The 16,541-nt window shown below is 52.2% G+C and overlaps 1 protein-coding gene across 1 annotated transcript in view; it reads left to right on the forward strand.

The window, feature by feature from the left end:
- Window positions 1-16,541, forward strand: part of ATP13A1 (ATPase type 13A1) — a 27,263-nt gene that overhangs the window by 9,819 nt on the left and 903 nt on the right. The window contains exons 3-26 of the mRNA XM_009895838.1: window positions 1,049-1,138; window positions 1,447-1,637; window positions 1,989-2,061; window positions 2,382-2,537; window positions 2,686-2,755; window positions 3,735-3,841; window positions 4,482-4,611; window positions 4,873-4,928; window positions 5,544-5,670; window positions 5,945-6,082; window positions 6,681-6,801; window positions 7,460-7,617; window positions 8,418-8,593; window positions 8,999-9,109; window positions 9,637-9,762; window positions 10,094-10,202; window positions 10,741-10,940; window positions 11,324-11,420; window positions 12,704-12,885; window positions 13,206-13,320; window positions 13,621-13,817; window positions 15,117-15,259; window positions 15,840-15,951; window positions 16,203-16,346. Of these exons, the coding sequence (XP_009894140.1) occupies window positions 1,049-1,138; window positions 1,447-1,637; window positions 1,989-2,061; window positions 2,382-2,537; window positions 2,686-2,755; window positions 3,735-3,841; window positions 4,482-4,611; window positions 4,873-4,928; window positions 5,544-5,670; window positions 5,945-6,082; window positions 6,681-6,801; window positions 7,460-7,617; window positions 8,418-8,593; window positions 8,999-9,109; window positions 9,637-9,762; window positions 10,094-10,202; window positions 10,741-10,940; window positions 11,324-11,420; window positions 12,704-12,885; window positions 13,206-13,320; window positions 13,621-13,817; window positions 15,117-15,259; window positions 15,840-15,951; window positions 16,203-16,346 (3,129 nt within the window). The remainder of the gene's footprint in view (window positions 1-1,048; window positions 1,139-1,446; window positions 1,638-1,988; window positions 2,062-2,381; window positions 2,538-2,685; window positions 2,756-3,734; window positions 3,842-4,481; window positions 4,612-4,872; window positions 4,929-5,543; window positions 5,671-5,944; window positions 6,083-6,680; window positions 6,802-7,459; window positions 7,618-8,417; window positions 8,594-8,998; window positions 9,110-9,636; window positions 9,763-10,093; window positions 10,203-10,740; window positions 10,941-11,323; window positions 11,421-12,703; window positions 12,886-13,205; window positions 13,321-13,620; window positions 13,818-15,116; window positions 15,260-15,839; window positions 15,952-16,202; window positions 16,347-16,541) is intronic.

The following is a 16,541-nucleotide window of genomic DNA, read 5'->3' on the forward strand; positions in this document are numbered from 1 at the left end:
GGTTTCCTGGCTGGGGGGAGCGGAAGTTTCTTGCGACGTGTCAGAGCCGCGTCGGCCATACAGGAAAGCTCTGCAGGCGCGATGAGGTTGAGGGGCCTGAGGAGTGGGTTTGTACAGAACTGCTTCTTCCTTTAGCTGGGCTCGGGCAGCATGGCTGCGTGCTGACAGGGGGGCAGGAGAGGGCTGCAGTGAGGTTCTGCTGTGAGAACCGGCAGAGAGAGTTGGGGGGATTCAGCCTGGAGAAGAGAAGGCGAAAAAGGGGAGACCTCAGAGCTCCTTCCAGTGCCTGAAGGGGCTCCAGGAGAGCCGGGGAGGGACTCTGGATCGGGGAGGGGAGCCGTGGGACCAGGCGCAGCGGGTTGACACTGGCAGAGGGCAGATTTAGGGGAGATCTCGGGAGAAATTCTTCCCCGTGAGGGCGGTGAGCCCCTGGGGCAGGTTGCCCCAAGAAGCTGTGGCTGCCCCATCCCTGGAGGTGTTCAAGGCCAGGTTGGACGGGGCTTGGGGCAACCTGGGCTGGGGGGAGGTGGCCCTGCCCATGGAGGCGGTTTGGACTGGATGAGCTTTAAAAGTCCCTTCCCACCCAAACCAGTCTATGATTCTATGAGAGGTGCACGCGTTCAGTGGGCCCCAGCCCCAAAGCGCTGTTGTGGAGCCCAGCAATGTGTCTGTGCACAGGCAGCCTGGGAGGAGTTGGGAGTTCAGGGCAGGGGCCGACTGCCTTTGCTTGTGCCAGTCATTTCACAATGGATCAGCTGGTTGCCATTTTTGCAGTTGTTCTTGTAACCGTGTTTTACTGGCAGCTATATATGTCTTAACTGCAAGTGAAGTACTGAATATACTACTTTTGGTGGTAGGGTACGATTTTGGGGATGGGCTGTGATAATTGGGATGTCTTTGATTCTAACAACGGCTCTGCAAAAGCACTTGGCTGCAAAGAGCTCTTTTCTCCGCATGTTTTAATGCGACCCAGCAAGTATTCCTCCCAACTCATTGAAATTCAGGGTCCGTGATCCGCTTTACGAAGCGTGTCTTGTTTGTGTTTCAGGAACCTTGTCCTAAGAAAGCCACATTGGCTAAAGTTGTGCCAACCCCAAATAACGGATCAGTAGAACTAGTGCCACTCCACAGAGACCAGGTAAGGAGACGGCTGCCGGGAGCAAAACTGACATTTGTCACGTGCCAGGGACCTGGTACATCGTGCTATCAGCCTGCAGTTTATTAGCTTTTAACTGAAGTAATTAGGGAAAAATCAGCTGCAGTCAGTCAGAAGCGGGAATGTTAAACATTGCACGGTGTTGCCTGCTGTGTGTACCCCGGGCAGAATCATGCGGTAACTGTAGATGTGGAGAGCTGGGGCTTCTTCCCTTCTTCAGGCCAGATGATGTGTGGAGTGAAGCCTTTGGTGTGTGTTCAACTGGTTGTTTTTTTTCTCCCTCTCTGCAGGGTGAGGATGGGCAGGAGGCTCTTTCCTTTGAATTTCAGAAAATCAAATACTCGTATGAGAGAGACGGCAAGAAGCAGTTTCTTCCTGTAGCTTTCCCTGTAGAACATCCCCTTTGTTACTACCAGAACGCCCGAGGCTATCAGGAGGACAAAGATATCCGAGCGGCTGAGAAGAAATATGGTACAAACAAGTGAGTTTTCCAGGCGCAGATCTCTCTGTGCTGAAGTTGTGTCAGGAACAAAGGTGTTGAACCACAGTTTTAGCCTTGTTTTTTAGATTTCAATTACTCCCGGCACTTGCTTCAAATTCCTTTAAGGACAGAGAACAGTATCGGACCAAGGGGTTTTCTCCAAGTTGGGCTATAGATGCAAATTAAGTGCATACAACAGATTAACTGAAACATAGTAATTGAAAATAGGGAGATTGTGGATGTTCTGGAGTACAGCCTCGTCTGACACCAGGGGCTGCAGGTGGCTTTTGGGTTGGGCTTTTGCTGAGGATCTGGAACATTTAGGTTAATAAGGATTCCATTCTCCCCCAGGGCTGAGATGGTGGTGCCGGAGTTCTTGGAACTCTTTAAAGAAAGAGCTACAGCTCCATTCTTCATATTTCAGGTAAACTGAGCAAACAAAAAGAGCTGTAAATACTTCTCCATGTTAAAAAATGAGAGAATTTTGTACAGTCTTGGCTTGAGGGCTATAAATCAGCTGGCAGCTTTCTAAAATCAGGAGTGGATACTGTTCTTGCTCTGCAATACTGATTTTACTTCTGGGAGTGACCCTGTTGCTCCCTCATTGACTTACTGTGATTTTAAATTTTTCTGGCTTCCTACAGTTAAATGTGTAGCTTAAAAAAAAAAAAAAATCCTAGAAACTGAAGGCTTCTGCTTTCTGAGGGAGATTAGAATAACTTCTGTGGCCTGTTCTCCCCACAGGTGTTCTGCGTGGGTTTGTGGTGCCTGGATGAATACTGGTATTACAGTGTTTTCACCCTCTCCATGTTGGTTGCATTTGAAGCTTCTCTGGTCCAGCAGCAAATGAGGAACATGTCGGAGATTCGAAAAATGGGCAACAAGCCATACACAATCCAGGTGATCAGACCCAGAGAGGATTGTGCATACAGTTTTTGATGTAGCTGTCTTTTAGCTGACCTGCTGTTCCTTTTCCGCCTCTTTTTCCTCTGAGCCTTTCCTGACATGGGCACGGCTTCTGAAAGCGCTTTTTTTTTTTATTATTCAGGTTTACAGAAACCGCAAGTGGCGCCCCATTTCCAGTGATGAGATTATTCCAGGGGATATCGTTTCCATTGGTAATGACTTGTGTCACGCTTGTAATCAAAAACTTGTTTAAAATCGTATTCCTTCTGGTGCATTAAGTTGTGCAGTGAATTGAATTAGGCATAAAAATCTAATGGTCTTGGTCGGGTGCGTTTGAGGACTTTTGATTCGTAGGTGTCACAATTCAGGGCTGCAAGAGATTAATCCTTGGGCTGGATCTTAAAGGGAGCCTACAGGAGAGCCGGGGAGGGACTCTGGATCGGGGAGGGGAGCCGTGGGACCAGGGGCAGCGGATTGACACCGGCAGAGGGCAGATTTAGGGGAGATCTCGGGAGAAATTCTTCCCCGTGAGGGCGGTGAGCCCCTGGGGCAGGTTGCCCCGAGAAGCTGTGGCTGCCCCATCCCTGGAGGTGTTCAAGGCCAGGTTGGAGGCGGCTTGAGGCCCCCTGGGCTGGGGGGAGGTGGCCCTGCCCGGGGCAGGGGGTGGCACTGGGGGGGCTTTAATGACCCTTCCAAGTTAAACCATTCTACGATCTCTGGGACCTGCTCTCTGTGTTGAAGAAAGATAAATACCTAGATAAATCAGCCTCAGATTCTTCAGCTTAGGATTGTGAAGATGAAGAGCTCCCCTCCTCCTGACCATATCTTCCTGGAATGGAAGGGGGCAGGGCAGATCTCTCTCTTAACCCTGCTTTCCTTTTTAATGTTGTGTCACCCCGGGCTGTGGTGCCAGCCTTTGAAGCCTGAACAGCAACAAGAAACTGAGTGTCTTGATTTTAAACTTTCCTGGTCTCGACAGAGACTTAATAACCTTCGAACCCTTTTGATTCTCAGCAATGCTGAGCGGGTGCATCCTGTGGTAGGCTGGGTACCCCGTGGGAGGTTGGAAGTTTTAGGCATCTCCTGTATCTCCGCTAAACTGAAGGAGGGCTGTGCCCTGTAGGACAAACAGCCAAACAATAGTCACTTCTGCCTTTGAGCTTCTTCTCAGTTTTGATGTATTGATTGCAGGCCGATCTCCTCATGAAAATCTAGTGCCGTGTGACGTGCTGCTGTTACGTGGAAGGTGTATTGTAGATGAAGCTATGCTGACGGGAGAGTCTGTGCCACAGATGAAGGTCTGTGTGAAATCTCCTCTGTGCTGTCCCTTTCTTGCAACCTGAAAAAGTAAAAATATTCAAGCCACTGCAGCGTTTGCCGGTGCAAATTAGTCTCTTTTTGTGAATGCTGGCCCCGGCAACGTGATCTGTTTGTTATCGGCTCCCTCTCTGTGATTGATGGTCTCTGGTAAATGAGAAACAGAAATGTCTGTTTTGTCTGGCAGTGTCTCCAGCCTTTTGATCTGAACTCTGTCGTGTGGTCATGGCATCGCCCTCCTACGCATTCCCCAGTCTGGATTCCTTTGGCTGGGTAGAGGTGGGAGGAGGAACAAGTGTAAAGCACTTCAAAACCCTGAATCTTCCTCCTTTTTATGCCAGTGGGTGGCTTAAAAATGATAAAATAATGCTTGCAGAGCCTCCCTTGCTGAATTCGGTGTGCCAAGGGTGAACTAGTCCCCCAAAACCAGAATTTCCACAGATGCCAGGCTCTAAACCCAGGCCGATCTGGAGCTGAATGGCGTGTTAAGGTCTAGATTCAGTTTGGGCTGCCTTTGGCTGAAGTGAAGCTGAGACCGTCTTGTGGGATGAGAACAGATAGGAGCACTGGAAGTTTCCTTGTTGATAGCTGTGAGTCTGAGACCTGAACGCTGTCCTGCAGGAGCCTGTGGAGGATCTCAGTCCAGAGCACATCTTGGACATGCAGACAGATTCCCGCCTCCACATCATATTTGGGGGTACAAAAGTGGTGCAGCACATCCCGCCCCAGAAAGCCAGCACGGGACTGAAACGTATGTACCTGCACAAATCCCCTCTGAGAAAGCATGTTCTGTGCGCACAGACTTATCTGAAGTGGCTTTGGTGCAACTTTTGAAGGATGTTATTTGAGCCGGTCTCCTCGGCCCTGTCGCTAAGGGTTTACTTTGATTATTAGACTGTTGTGATATTCTATTAAAGATGACTGTTCCCCCTTGGGAGGGAGAGGAGGGCGTAGCTTCCAGTGTATTCTCTCTGCGGTAAGCCTATGAAAGATTTACTCTTTCCTGCTCCAGCTGTCGATAATGGCTGCGTGGCGTATGCTCTGAGGACCGGCTTCAACACCTCTCAGGTAAGACATGAACGTGCCTTCTCGCCTCTTGTCTTTGTCGAAGATGCCGGTTGTGTCGTTCGGCGCTTCGCTGTAAGGAAATCCTTAGGAAATACAGCAGTGGGAAAAGATAAATCGGGGCATCAAAATTACTTGTTTGTTTGGAAGAGGAATAACTAAGGTCGGTCTCTTCTCTGTGTCTCAAATAAGTACTGTGATGGTTGATGCAGAAGATTGGGAGTCAGAGTCAGTTCCTGTTGTGACTGCCCACGCTCTGTACATACTTCAGCTCCTGGTTGTCCCTGTTAATGATAATTGTTGGGAAAAGGCAATTGAGTGTGTTTGTAGAGACTAGGGATGTGAAAGTGAGCTTTTTCAATTGAAAGTTGAAGACTGCCTCAAAGAAATCATCAACTTAATGATGTAGCAATGAGTTTGGGGTGGCGGTTTTTTTTTTTAAGAGATTAATTACGGGTGACTCTAGGCTCTTGCCTGGATCACAGAAGTGGGAATAATTTTCAGGCTCTGGCACCAAAACTCCAGAGTGTAATTTTAAAATTGGGTTTCATAGATATTTTTAATAAACTACTGCATGCTGCAGAGATAGCTTCTTGCACTGAAGGCTGTTCTTCTCAGGGGAAATTGCTACGTACAATCCTCTTTGGGGTGAAGAGAGTGACAGCCAATAACTTAGAGACCTTCATTTTCATCCTGTTCCTGCTGGTCTTTGCCATTGCCGCTGCAGCATACGTCTGGATTGAAGGTGAGATTTCTTCTTGCCTCTTCCAGGTCTCTACCCAGGACTTGTACCAAAGCTTGTGGGAAGGACAGTTGACGTAATTTCTGAGAGTTACAATAGCTGGGTTGGGCTGCACCAGTGTTTCAGTGTAGGGGCCCACACTGCATTCTGGATGCTTTTCTTGCCCTCCCGCAGCCCTTCCTAGGTAGGTGAGCTTCTTTGTGGTACTCACCTTAGCTCTGTGGGGCACGCACTCTGAGGATGAGGAGGTATACAGGTCTCCCGTCTCATTCCACAGGCACCAAGGATCCTAGCAGGAACCGTTACAAGCTCTTCCTGGAGTGTACTTTAATACTGACTTCGGTTGTTCCACCTGAACTTCCTATCGAGCTCTCTCTGGCTGTCAACACCTCCCTCATTGCTTTGGCCAAGCTCTGTAAGTACCAAGCCTGAACACAGAAACCAAAATAGGTCTGTTTTCTTGTGTCTGGAACCATGGGGACGTTGGTGAGGAAATTAGTGTGAAATTACTGTAGTCTCCTCAGTTTCCACCCAGTGACAGTGTGGGGTTTGCAGCTGGTGTGTGTGAGGAGGTTTAAATCCCAAAGGACTTGAGGAGGTTTAAATCCCAAAGGACTTGAGGAGGTTTAAATCCCAAAGGACTTGAGGAGGTTTAAATCCCAAAGGACTTGAGGAGGTGTGTGCTTTGAAGTGGGTCCTAAATCAAGTGTAGGAGGGAATGTCTTCAGCTGAAAGCCTGCTTGCTCAACAGTCCTGCAGTTCTGCATTGAGCAGGTTCCTACGTATGGAACAGAGAGGTCAATGACTTCTGGGTTGGACGACATCACTACTACAACTTGGTGTCTGTTCTGGTTTCAAAATGCCACCAAAATTCAGAATGGGGAGTTGAGGGTTCGGTAACTCCAGCTGAGAACAGTGTTGATAGCTCCTGTCTGGTGCTAAAAGCCACCGAGCATCCTGTCCTGGCTTCGCTGTAGCTGATCTCTCACAGAATTTCCTCCGCTCTCTTCTAGATGTGTACTGTACGGAGCCCTTCCGCATCCCCTTCGCAGGCAAAGTTCAAGTTTGCTGTTTTGACAAAACTGGCACATTAACCAGCGATCACCTCGTAGTGAGAGGAGTAGCTGGGCTCAGGTAGGTCCTGGGTGATTTTTGTTATGTGATTCGCTGCGTTCTGGGCTTTGGGCACTGGGGGAAACTCCTCAGGCACAAGTGAAATCGCATTCCAGTGGAGAAGAGAAGATAATCAGGGATTCAGCGAGTGAAAGCAGTGGATGGAGCTGGAGGGAGGGAGGGTCCTTGGGCTCTGGCAACGACTGGGGGCTCAGGACTTGTGAAATTAATTGTCTCGGGGGACCTTCTTACATAGGGTTTTTATGTAACTGAGATCTTTGCCGCTCCTCTGTGCAGTAGAGTCCTGTCTTCTCGTTCCACTACCACAATGAAGTGGAATTGTGCTTGACGGCTCGATGCCGCAGCAGAGCGACATCCGAGTCCTTTGATTCTGCAGTTACTTAAATGTGTTAGTTCAGGCCTCTCCACCAAGCGTTCTATTTGAATCAAGTTTGCTTTGGAGGACTGGCAAAAACTATGGGCTCTGGCACTGTTTGCAGTTGAGACAGCGCCAGATTTCCTATGGCTTTGATCTCACCATGAGAAGCTCTGCTGTTTACTGTATTAGAGTAAGGAATTTTTTTGCTGGGAAAAATTCCAGAATATGTCTGAGATCACGTGAATGGGGTCTGTTAACACAAGCGGTCTTTTTTTTTTTATTATTTTTTTTATGCTGCAGGGATGGGAAGGAAGTGACACCGGTATCTGACATTCCTGTAGAAACCCACCGAGCGATTGCTACGTGCCACTCGCTCGTGCAGTTGGATGACGGGACGCTGGTGGGAGATCCCTTGGAGAAGGCAATGTTGATGGCTGTGGACTGGACCCTGACCAAAGGTAAAACCTGATTCCAGCTCCTCCCTGGTTCATACCTGAGCCCTGTTTACATGTGCTGTACGTTGTGGGGTGGGTTTTTTGGGGGGAGGTGATGATGATAACACTGGTTTTGTCAGTTCTGAGTGTGAAATTGCCTAGTCTATGGAGATTTCCTATGCCTCACACCAGCTTTCTGCAAGGAGGGAATTCCAGCTGGTATGACCCCAGTTTGGGGCAGTGGAAATCCTTGCACTGCATATCCGAGGGCAACAAATAGTAGAAGTTTGTTCTCGGGACTGCAGATGCTGCGTTCTGTGGCAGGCATGCTCACGTTGGTGTCTTTTAGTTCCGATTGTGCCGACTCGGTATAATCAGGGCATGAGTAGCGCAGATCACGGTAGTGAAAACACGACAGTGAGGGTTTCAGCGTGGTCTGCGTCATGTCTCTCTGGAGACTTTCTGCTCTGCTTTCTTGGCTTTCGCAGGCGCAGGTAACTAAAGTAGAAATCTTCTGGAAATACTGTATACATATCCCACTGTTGTGGGTTGTCCTTCTGGATTTTTACCTGTGACAATAACATATGCTATAAATGCACCTTCAACCAGTTGTGCAGCTGTTCATACTAATGCACGTGGGTGTTCTGATCTGTTATGTCCCTTAATTCCTGCCACGAGAATTTCCAGCTCTGTGTGCTTGTGTCTTAAGGAGACGAAATTTATACGATCTCGGTGACCTATGGGTTCTCCTGGGACCCAAAGGGAGGGATGTTGCTTTTGATACCGAGAAACCTTTCAGGATTTCCTGATCTGTTTGTTTCCAGATGAGAAAGTTTTCCCCCGAAGTATTAAAACTCAGGGACTGAAAATTCACCAGCGCTTTCATTTTGCCAGTGCCCTGAAAAGAATGTCTGTCTTGGCGTCATATGAGAAGATCGGCTCGACTGATCTCTGTTACATTGCAGCTGTGAAAGGGGCCCCAGAGACGCTGCACAGAATGGTGAGCGCATCTCTCTAGGCGAGGAAGGGCCTTCTCTAGCACGTGTGCTCGTCCCCTTCCGCCTCTGCTTGTCCCTGCCACGTCTGGAACCTGAACGACGTAGGGATTTCATCCTGCCAAAGAGCACACTTGAGCCCCTGCCGGAAAACAAACTCCGCCAGGGAGTTTCAGTCTAATCCCAGTGAGATTTGAATATCTCACCGTATGCGTTCCTGGCCCTCCCGCTTTTGCTGACAGCAGAGGGCTGAAGTTGGGGGATCTCCTCGTTTGCCCTTGATGGTGAGGGACCCTCCCGAAGGGGCCTCTTTTCCCCTCTCTGCGTATTTAATGTGAAATGTTGGAATGTGCTACTGAATTGTGTTTGGAACTGTATTAATATGATGCGTTTCCCCACACCTTCTCTAGTTGTCTCAGTGCCCAAGCAACTATCACGCTGTCCACACGGAAATTTCACGTGAGGGGGCAAGAGTGCTGGCCCTTGGCTACAAAGAACTGGGGCACCTCACGCACCAGCAGGTATATCTGTCTCTGTAAGCCTTGAAATCGATCTCCCGTTAAAGGAAACGGAGGTGGTGTGAGCAGGGGAGAGGGGTGGGACTCTTTTGGGGACGCGGTTGCCCAAAGCTGCTGTAACCGCATTGTTTTTACGATCTGGATCTTCTGGAAAGATCGCCACCTCTGCGTTGTGCTTCCAGCTTTGAATTCCTGCGCATCATTGATCGATAATTCTGTTTCCCCATTCATAAAGCAGGGTCAGCTCTTCCCTTGTGGCAATCGAAGAGGCTTAGCAGTGAAGTTCTTAGCTGTGAACCTGGTTTTCTGTGGGGATGGGGCGTGTAACTCTTTTCAGGGCTGTCTCTGGAGCTTTGTACCGAAGAAGCCTTTCTTCTAGAGCAGCTGGGCACAGTGCAGCGTCGCTCTGTGCATCTCAGAGCACCGGTTGTGTTTCTAGCGATGCTTTGGTTGCAAGGAGGCACCCGTTGGAAAAGATGATTGCTGCTACGGAGCAGCAGGTGACACTGTTTGCTGATTTGCTCTGGCAGGTGAGAGAGATGAAGCGTGAAGCTTTGGAGTGTGATCTTAAATTTGTTGGATTCATTGTGGTTTCCTGTCCTCTCAAAGCCGACTCCAAATCTGTCATCAGGGAGATCCAGAACGCGTCACACCACGTAAGCATCAGCAGTGGCCGAGCCTTACTGTTAGCCACGGTGTTTGGGATGTGGAATTTCGGTACTGGAAGCCTTTGTGGAGCAAGGGCAAAGGCTTTCCCGTGGTGAAGGCAGAGAGACCTCGTGGATATGATGTTATTTTTGCGGTGGGATTTGCCCTGGCCCAGAGAGAAAAAGCCTTTCTGCAAGGCGCTGCGCAGAGCTACGCCTCACAGGGAATGTCACCAGCATCCAAGCTAGGCAGAAGTCTTTTCAGCGTAAAGAAAATTCACTGTGAAGTGCTGCTTATCCACCCAGAACTGATTTTTGACCCCTCTCGCTTTCCCCTCAGGTAGTGATGATAACGGGAGACAATCCTCTCACCGCCTGCCACGTGGCCCGGGAGCTGCACTTCCTCCAGAAGGAGCACACCCTCATTCTGCAGCCTCCTGCGAGCAAAGGTAACTGACGCCATGCGGGAAACGGCTCCTTGTTTTGGAGAAGAGCAGCCAAAGCCCTCTTGGGACGTTGTATCAAAGTTAACCGCATGCTGTTAGCGCTGCCGCTGCTTGATGCTGATAAAAGAAATTACTTTTATCTGGCTTTCCAGAATCCCAGATAACCCTCTGTCCTTTGTCCCTCTCTTGTCTGGTTTGGAGTACTGCGCAAGCTGCGTACGTTTCGTAGCCAGCTCCTAAAGCAAGCTGTCGGAGCACCAAACTAACAAAAATACCGACAGCTGGAAGGCCTCCTCGCTGTGCAGGTTCCGAGGCCATCCAGGGAAGCCGAGACCCACGTCACTGACTGCAGGGTCCGCATAAAGACTGTACCTAGATGGGGGGTGGGCATATCACTGTCCTGAGAAGTGGAGGACCTCGTGTCCGTAACGAGGAGGGGCTGCACACACCAGGCTCGGCGTCTGCGGGGTGGCTGGGAGCGTTTCTCACGGCCGGGCTCCTCGCAGACATGCTTATGTGAAGCTTCTGCTTCTCTTTCCAGACTCCAGCTGGCAGTGGCAGTCCATCGACGGCGCCGTCGTGCTCCCGGACTTGCCAGCCTCTTTGCGGGAGTTGACACAGCAGTACGACCTGTGCGTAACCGGGGAAGGTCTCTCTCACCTACAGTCTGTGAACAGGCAGCAGCTGCTGAGGCTCATACCGCACATCCAGGTGTTTGCCAGAGTGGTGCCAAAGCAGAAGGTGAGAGATTTCAGCTGTTGGTAAACCTCAGTTTTCGCAGAGTTCCCAGCAGGGCTCATATGGTGTCTGGGAGCCGCGTAGATGACGCATATGATTGACGCTAAAGCTGTTTTCAGCAAAGCAGCATAACCTTTCCCGATGCCCAAGCTGGCAGGCAGCAAGAGCCAGAGCTCAGGATATGCCATGCTGTTATCCTCAAGGGTCCCGAGTCCGTTGGCACATTCTAACTCTGCACTCCTAAAACAGAGCCTGAAGGTGAAGCTTTTGGAGTCTGGGTGTGAAGCCAGTGAGCTCCTGCGGAACAGAAGCATTTGACCAAGCCCGGACAGCAGCGTACCAGAACCCACAGGCTGCCGACGCTCACTACACGTATCTTTTTGCAGGAGTTTGTAATCACTACTTTGAAGAGCCAGGGCTACGTCACGCTGATGTGTGGGGATGGCACCAACGACGTTGGAGCTCTGAAACATGCAGATGTGGGTGAGTCTGCCTGCAGGACTCTCTGAGTTTGGCTAGCGTTCCGAAACACAAAACTGGTGTTTGTTTCTCTGGTGTTTTGAGGGCTGGGATCGATCTGACCAACATCTTTTGGTGGCATAAACTAACGTAAAGAAGATGGATCTCTGTGCTGGTGGAACGGTTGCTGTGTGTGCACCAGCAGACAGCGGGAATTAGCTGCAAACACATTTTCCCAGAAGAAAGATTCTTCCTAATTTTCCTTTTCACCTAATCTTTACTTCAACAAGTGTAACATAGAATCCCAGAGCGGTGGGGGCGGGAAGGTCCCTCTGGAGCTCCCCCCATCCCACCCCCCGCCAGAGCAGGGGCACCTCCAGCAGTGGCACAGGACGGCGTCCGGGCGGGTTTGGGATGGCTCCAGAGGGGGAGACTCCCCCACCTCTCTGGGCAGCCCGTGCCACTGCTCTGCCGCCCTCACAGCAGAGAAGGCCCTCCTCAGGGTGAGGTGGAACTCCCTCCGCTCAGGGTTGTGCCCGTTCCCTCTCGTCCCCTCACTGGGCACCGCTGGAAACAGACCCTTCCCATCCCCCGGCACCCTCCCTTCAGGACTGAGAAGATCCCCCTCCGGCTGCTCTTCTCCAGCCTCAACAGCCCCGAGTCCCTCAGCCTCTCCTCCGGAGAAAGACGCTCCGGTGCCCTCATCGTCTCCGCAGCCCTTTGCTGGACCCTCTCCAGCAGTTCCCGCTCCTTCTGGACGCGGGGAGCCCCGAACTGGCCACGGCGCTCCAGATGTGGCCTCCCCGGGGCAGAGCAGAGCAGAGGGGGAGGATGACCTCCCTCCCCCTGCTGGCCACGCTCTTCTTGATGCCCCCCGGGATGCCCTCGGCCGCCTCGGCCACCAGGGCCCCTTGCTGCCTCGTGGCCGTCCCGTTGGCCACCGGGACTCCCGGGTCCCTTTCCCCAGAGCTGCTCTCCAGCAGGTCACCCCTGACCCGTACCCACCAGGGGGGTTATTCCTCCCCGGACGCAGCACCCCACACTCGCCCTTCTTGAACTTCATCAGGTTCCTCTCTGCCCACCTCTCCGTCCCGGCCCGGTCACGCTGTACAGCGGCACAGCCTTGTGGGGGATCAGCCACCCCTCCCAGTTTTGTGTCATAACGTCTTCAAAATCGCTGCACAACTCACCTGCCCACCCGACTCCGGGGGGAAAAAAAAAGGGGATTCCTGCTGCGTGATAATGCTCTGCCGGCGAGGGGGTTACGGCCCTTTTTCCCTGCAGCGAATGCTTTTACGCTCCTGCAGGAGTGGCACTTCTGGCAAACGCTCCTGAGAGACTGCCGGAACGGAAGAGGAGAACTCGGGATGGACCCAGTGACGGGAGGCCTGTCCTGCCGCTGGTGGGGAGCGGGACTGTGAAGCCCACCTCCCGTGGTGCCAAGCACAGAGTCATGTCCCAAAGAGAGGAACAGCTTGCCATCCAGAAGGTTGGTAACTCCATGTTTAAAAGCCCGTTAACTTCTCCTTGCCCTTTGTTCTCTCTCTGGTTTGCTGCTGATTGACGAGATGTGGCAATGGCGGGGTGTACGGGGAAAAGATGGGCTTTTCCGCTTCTCATCCTGAAATAGCAGAATGGATTTGGGCAGAGAAGGTGCCGCTTTCCCAGCCAGGCGTCGAGCTCGTGCTGCACGCCTGAAGGCTTCTCGGCATCGCCTTGGAAGGGGGTGGTGGGGAGGATAGCGCGAGATCATCTTTGGGCCAGGTCGCAATACTGAGCTGTGAGTTTGTGTCTTTTACTCGCCTGCAGGAGCGGATCAATCAGGTCTTGAAGGATTTGGAAGAGGAGCGCGTACCGGTGGTGAAACTGGGTGACGCCAGCATCGCAGCCCCCTTTACCTCCAAGCTCTCTTCCATTCAGTGCAGTAAGTGCTTGAACAGCTGGTGTGCGTCTCCACGTGTCCATGTTTCCCTGGGGGAATAAGCCTAGATCTGAAAGAAACCAAAAGGAGGGCGTGGGGTGGTGAGAAATGCCCCCAAACCCATGGCTTTGCCAGCTTTTTGGGTTGATCAATGCTTCAGGGCTTGGGTTGGGGGTTGGGGATGGGGGCACAAGCAGTGATGGGTTAACTTCCCTCTGCGCTGCTGTGGAAAAGGAGAGAACTGAGGGGACAAAGCCCCAGAGCCTTTTTTGTTTCCAAACACTGCCTCCTCTTGCTCCTTAGTCTGCCACGTGATCAAGCAAGGTCGTTGCACGCTAGTGACAACGCTCCAAATGTTCAAGATCCTTGCCCTGAACGCCCTGATCCTTGCTTACAGCCAGAGCGTCCTCTACTTGGAAGGGGTGAAGTTCAGCGATTTTCAGGCAACTCTGCAGGGTCTGCTGTTGGCTGGCTGCTTCCTTTTCATCTCCAGGTCGAAGGTAAGGGGAGGGAAGCGTGCTGGGACAGCGGCTGGTCGACGTCAGTCATATCGGGGTTACTGACGGAGCGCCTCTCTCTAAAAAAAGCTGTTTATTATAATCACGGAATCCCAGACTGGTGAGGGTTGGAAGGGCCCTCGGGAGCTCATCTAGTCAATCCCCCCCGGCAGAGCAGGGGCACCTCCCACAGTGGCACAGGACGGCGTCCGGGCGGGTTTGGGATGGCTCCAGAGGGGGAGACTCCCCCACCTCTCTGGGCAGCCCGTGCCACTGCTCTGCCGCCCTCACAGCAGAGAAGGCCCTCCTCAGGGTGAGGTGGAACTCCCTCCGCTCAGGGTTGTGCCCGTTCCCTCTCGTCCCCTCACTGGGCACCGCTGGAAACAGACCCTTCCCATCCCCCGGCACCCTCCCTTCAGGACTGAGAAGATCCCCCTCCGGCTGCTCTTCTCCAGCCTCAACAGCCCCGAGTCCCTCAGCCTCTCCTCCGGAGAAAGACGCTCCGGTGCCCTCATCGTCTCCGCAGCCCTTTGCTGGACCCTCTCCAGCAGTTCCCGCTCCTTCTGGACGCGGGGAGCCCCGAACTGGCCACGGCGCTCCAGATGTGGCCTCCCCGGGGCAGAGCAGAGCAGAGCAGAGCAGAGCAGAGGGGGAGGATGAACTCCCTCCCCCCGCTGGCCATGATGCCCCCCGGGATGCCCTCGGCCGCCTCGGCCACCAGGGCCCCTTGCTGCCTCGTGGCCGTCCCGTTGGCCACCGGGACTCCCGGGTCCCTTTCCCCAGAGCTGCTCTCCAGCAGGTCACCCCTGACCCGTACCCATGAGGGGGGTTATCCCTCCCCGGACGCAGCACCCCACACTCGCCCTTCTTGAACTTCATCCGGTTCCTCTCTGCCCAGTTCTCCAGCGTGTCCGGGTCATGCTGAACGGTGGCACAGCCGGAAAGTTAATGGACCGAAGTTAATGGTCCACAGTGCTGGAGGGAGTGGGGTTTTTTGTTCCCCTGGATTTGGGAGGCTCCTGAGGCCAACGCTCGCTTAAGAGAGCGTCTTGTGATTGCAGGAGGCTTTGCTCAGGTTAGAGGAAGAGCAGGTGGAAGAGGTGGGAAGGGTAATACAGACCAATGGTTCAATCGAGCCGGTTACCTGCACCGGCTGAGCTGTGGGGCTCACGTACGCCTGAAGTAGAATTCCTGCAGGTATTTCCTGGGAAACACAAATGAACGTTAGTCGGATTCTGCTGGAAAACTGCCTAGAGGTGGTCAAAACCATTCACATCAGCCCTGCTTGCTTTTCTCTCCCAGCCTTTGAAGACGCTTTCCAAGGAGCGCCCGCTGCCAAACATCTTCAACCTCTACACGGTCCTGACAGTGCTGCTGCAGTTCCTCGTGCATTTCCTCAGCCTCGTTTACCTGTACCGCGGCGCCCAGGCCCGCAGCGATCCCAAGTAAGTGTCTCTTCCTCCGACACCGCCAGCTTTTCTCCAGTTGCTGCCAAACAGGAGGGTGGAGAGAGGTCTCCCTCACCGCAGCGCTCTTTCTGCCGATGCTTTATCGAGCGCGCCAAGCATTAGGAGTTTAACAAGTTAGATGTGTCCAGCAAAAGCCGTCTTTTGAGTTGTACATGGAGCGCGTCGGCGGGCGGCTCAGCATGGCGAGGATGCGACGGATCGGGTGGGAATACGTTCTGCAATACGTCACAGATCCAATTCCTACTGCCCTCGCAGGAAAAGGAAATAGAAATAACACCAATGAGGTGGATTCCTGGAAAGCTTAGAGAGAAAACCACACAAAATCCCTGATTTTTTTTCCAGTTGATTTTTATTTTGGGAAAAAAAACCAGCAATGACTACCTGTGCTTGCAGCACCTCTGCTTTCACCCGTGCATGCACGTTTGTTTGGGAGCAAACTGGTTTTTCCCGACAAAACTTAAATAAACTGGGGTTAGTGGGGCTACGCGAGAGAAGCTGAACGTTCCTGGTGATTCCATGTCTGGTCCACTCATCTCCAGCTTTGTTCCCTTTTCAGACAGGAGCAGTTTGTGGATCTGTACAAGGAGTTTGAGCCCAGCCTTGTCAACAGCACCGTCTACATCATGTCGATGGCAATGCAGATGGCCACGTTTGCGATCAACTACAAGGCAAGCCATGTTTAAGTCGCATCTCCAGCGGCACCAGAGAAACGATTTTGTAATTAAGGTGCAATAATACAAAAGGATGTCGTTCTCTAATCACAAACTACCTTTTCTCAGCTTTTTGCGGGGGGAAAAACTCTCTCTTTTTGCACCAAGCAGGAACGAACCGAGGGTCCCAAACTGTGTCACGCATTGCTCCGCAGTCTGAAGGAGTACAGCCTCACCTCTGCTCACGGTTTCTCCCCGCTGTGTTTCAGGGCCATCCCTTTATGGAGAGTCTGCGGGAGAACAAGCCTTTACTGTGGAGCATCGTCCTCTCGGGACTCGCCATCGTGGGCCTTCTCACGGGCTCTTCGCCAGAATTCAATGAACAGTTTGGCTTGGTAGAAATCCCTACCGAGGTGAGCCGGCGGCGCGTGTCTGCGCCTGCTGAATTTTACGCCCAGTTTCCAGTGGGAGGACAGGACTCAGCCTGTCCTCAGGGGCTCTGCAGGAATCTGAAGGCTTTTAGCAGAATGTCAGGCAGATAATAACAACTCAGGGGAGCACTACCCACCTAAAGAGTTTTAAGTGAGAGGATGGGGTAGCAATCCTGC

Source organism: Charadrius vociferus, unplaced genomic scaffold, assembly GCF_000708025.1.
Source record: "Charadrius vociferus isolate BGI_N301 unplaced genomic scaffold, ASM70802v2 scaffold1152, whole genome shotgun sequence".
NCBI classification, from domain to species: Eukaryota; Metazoa; Chordata; class Aves; order Charadriiformes; family Charadriidae; genus Charadrius; species Charadrius vociferus.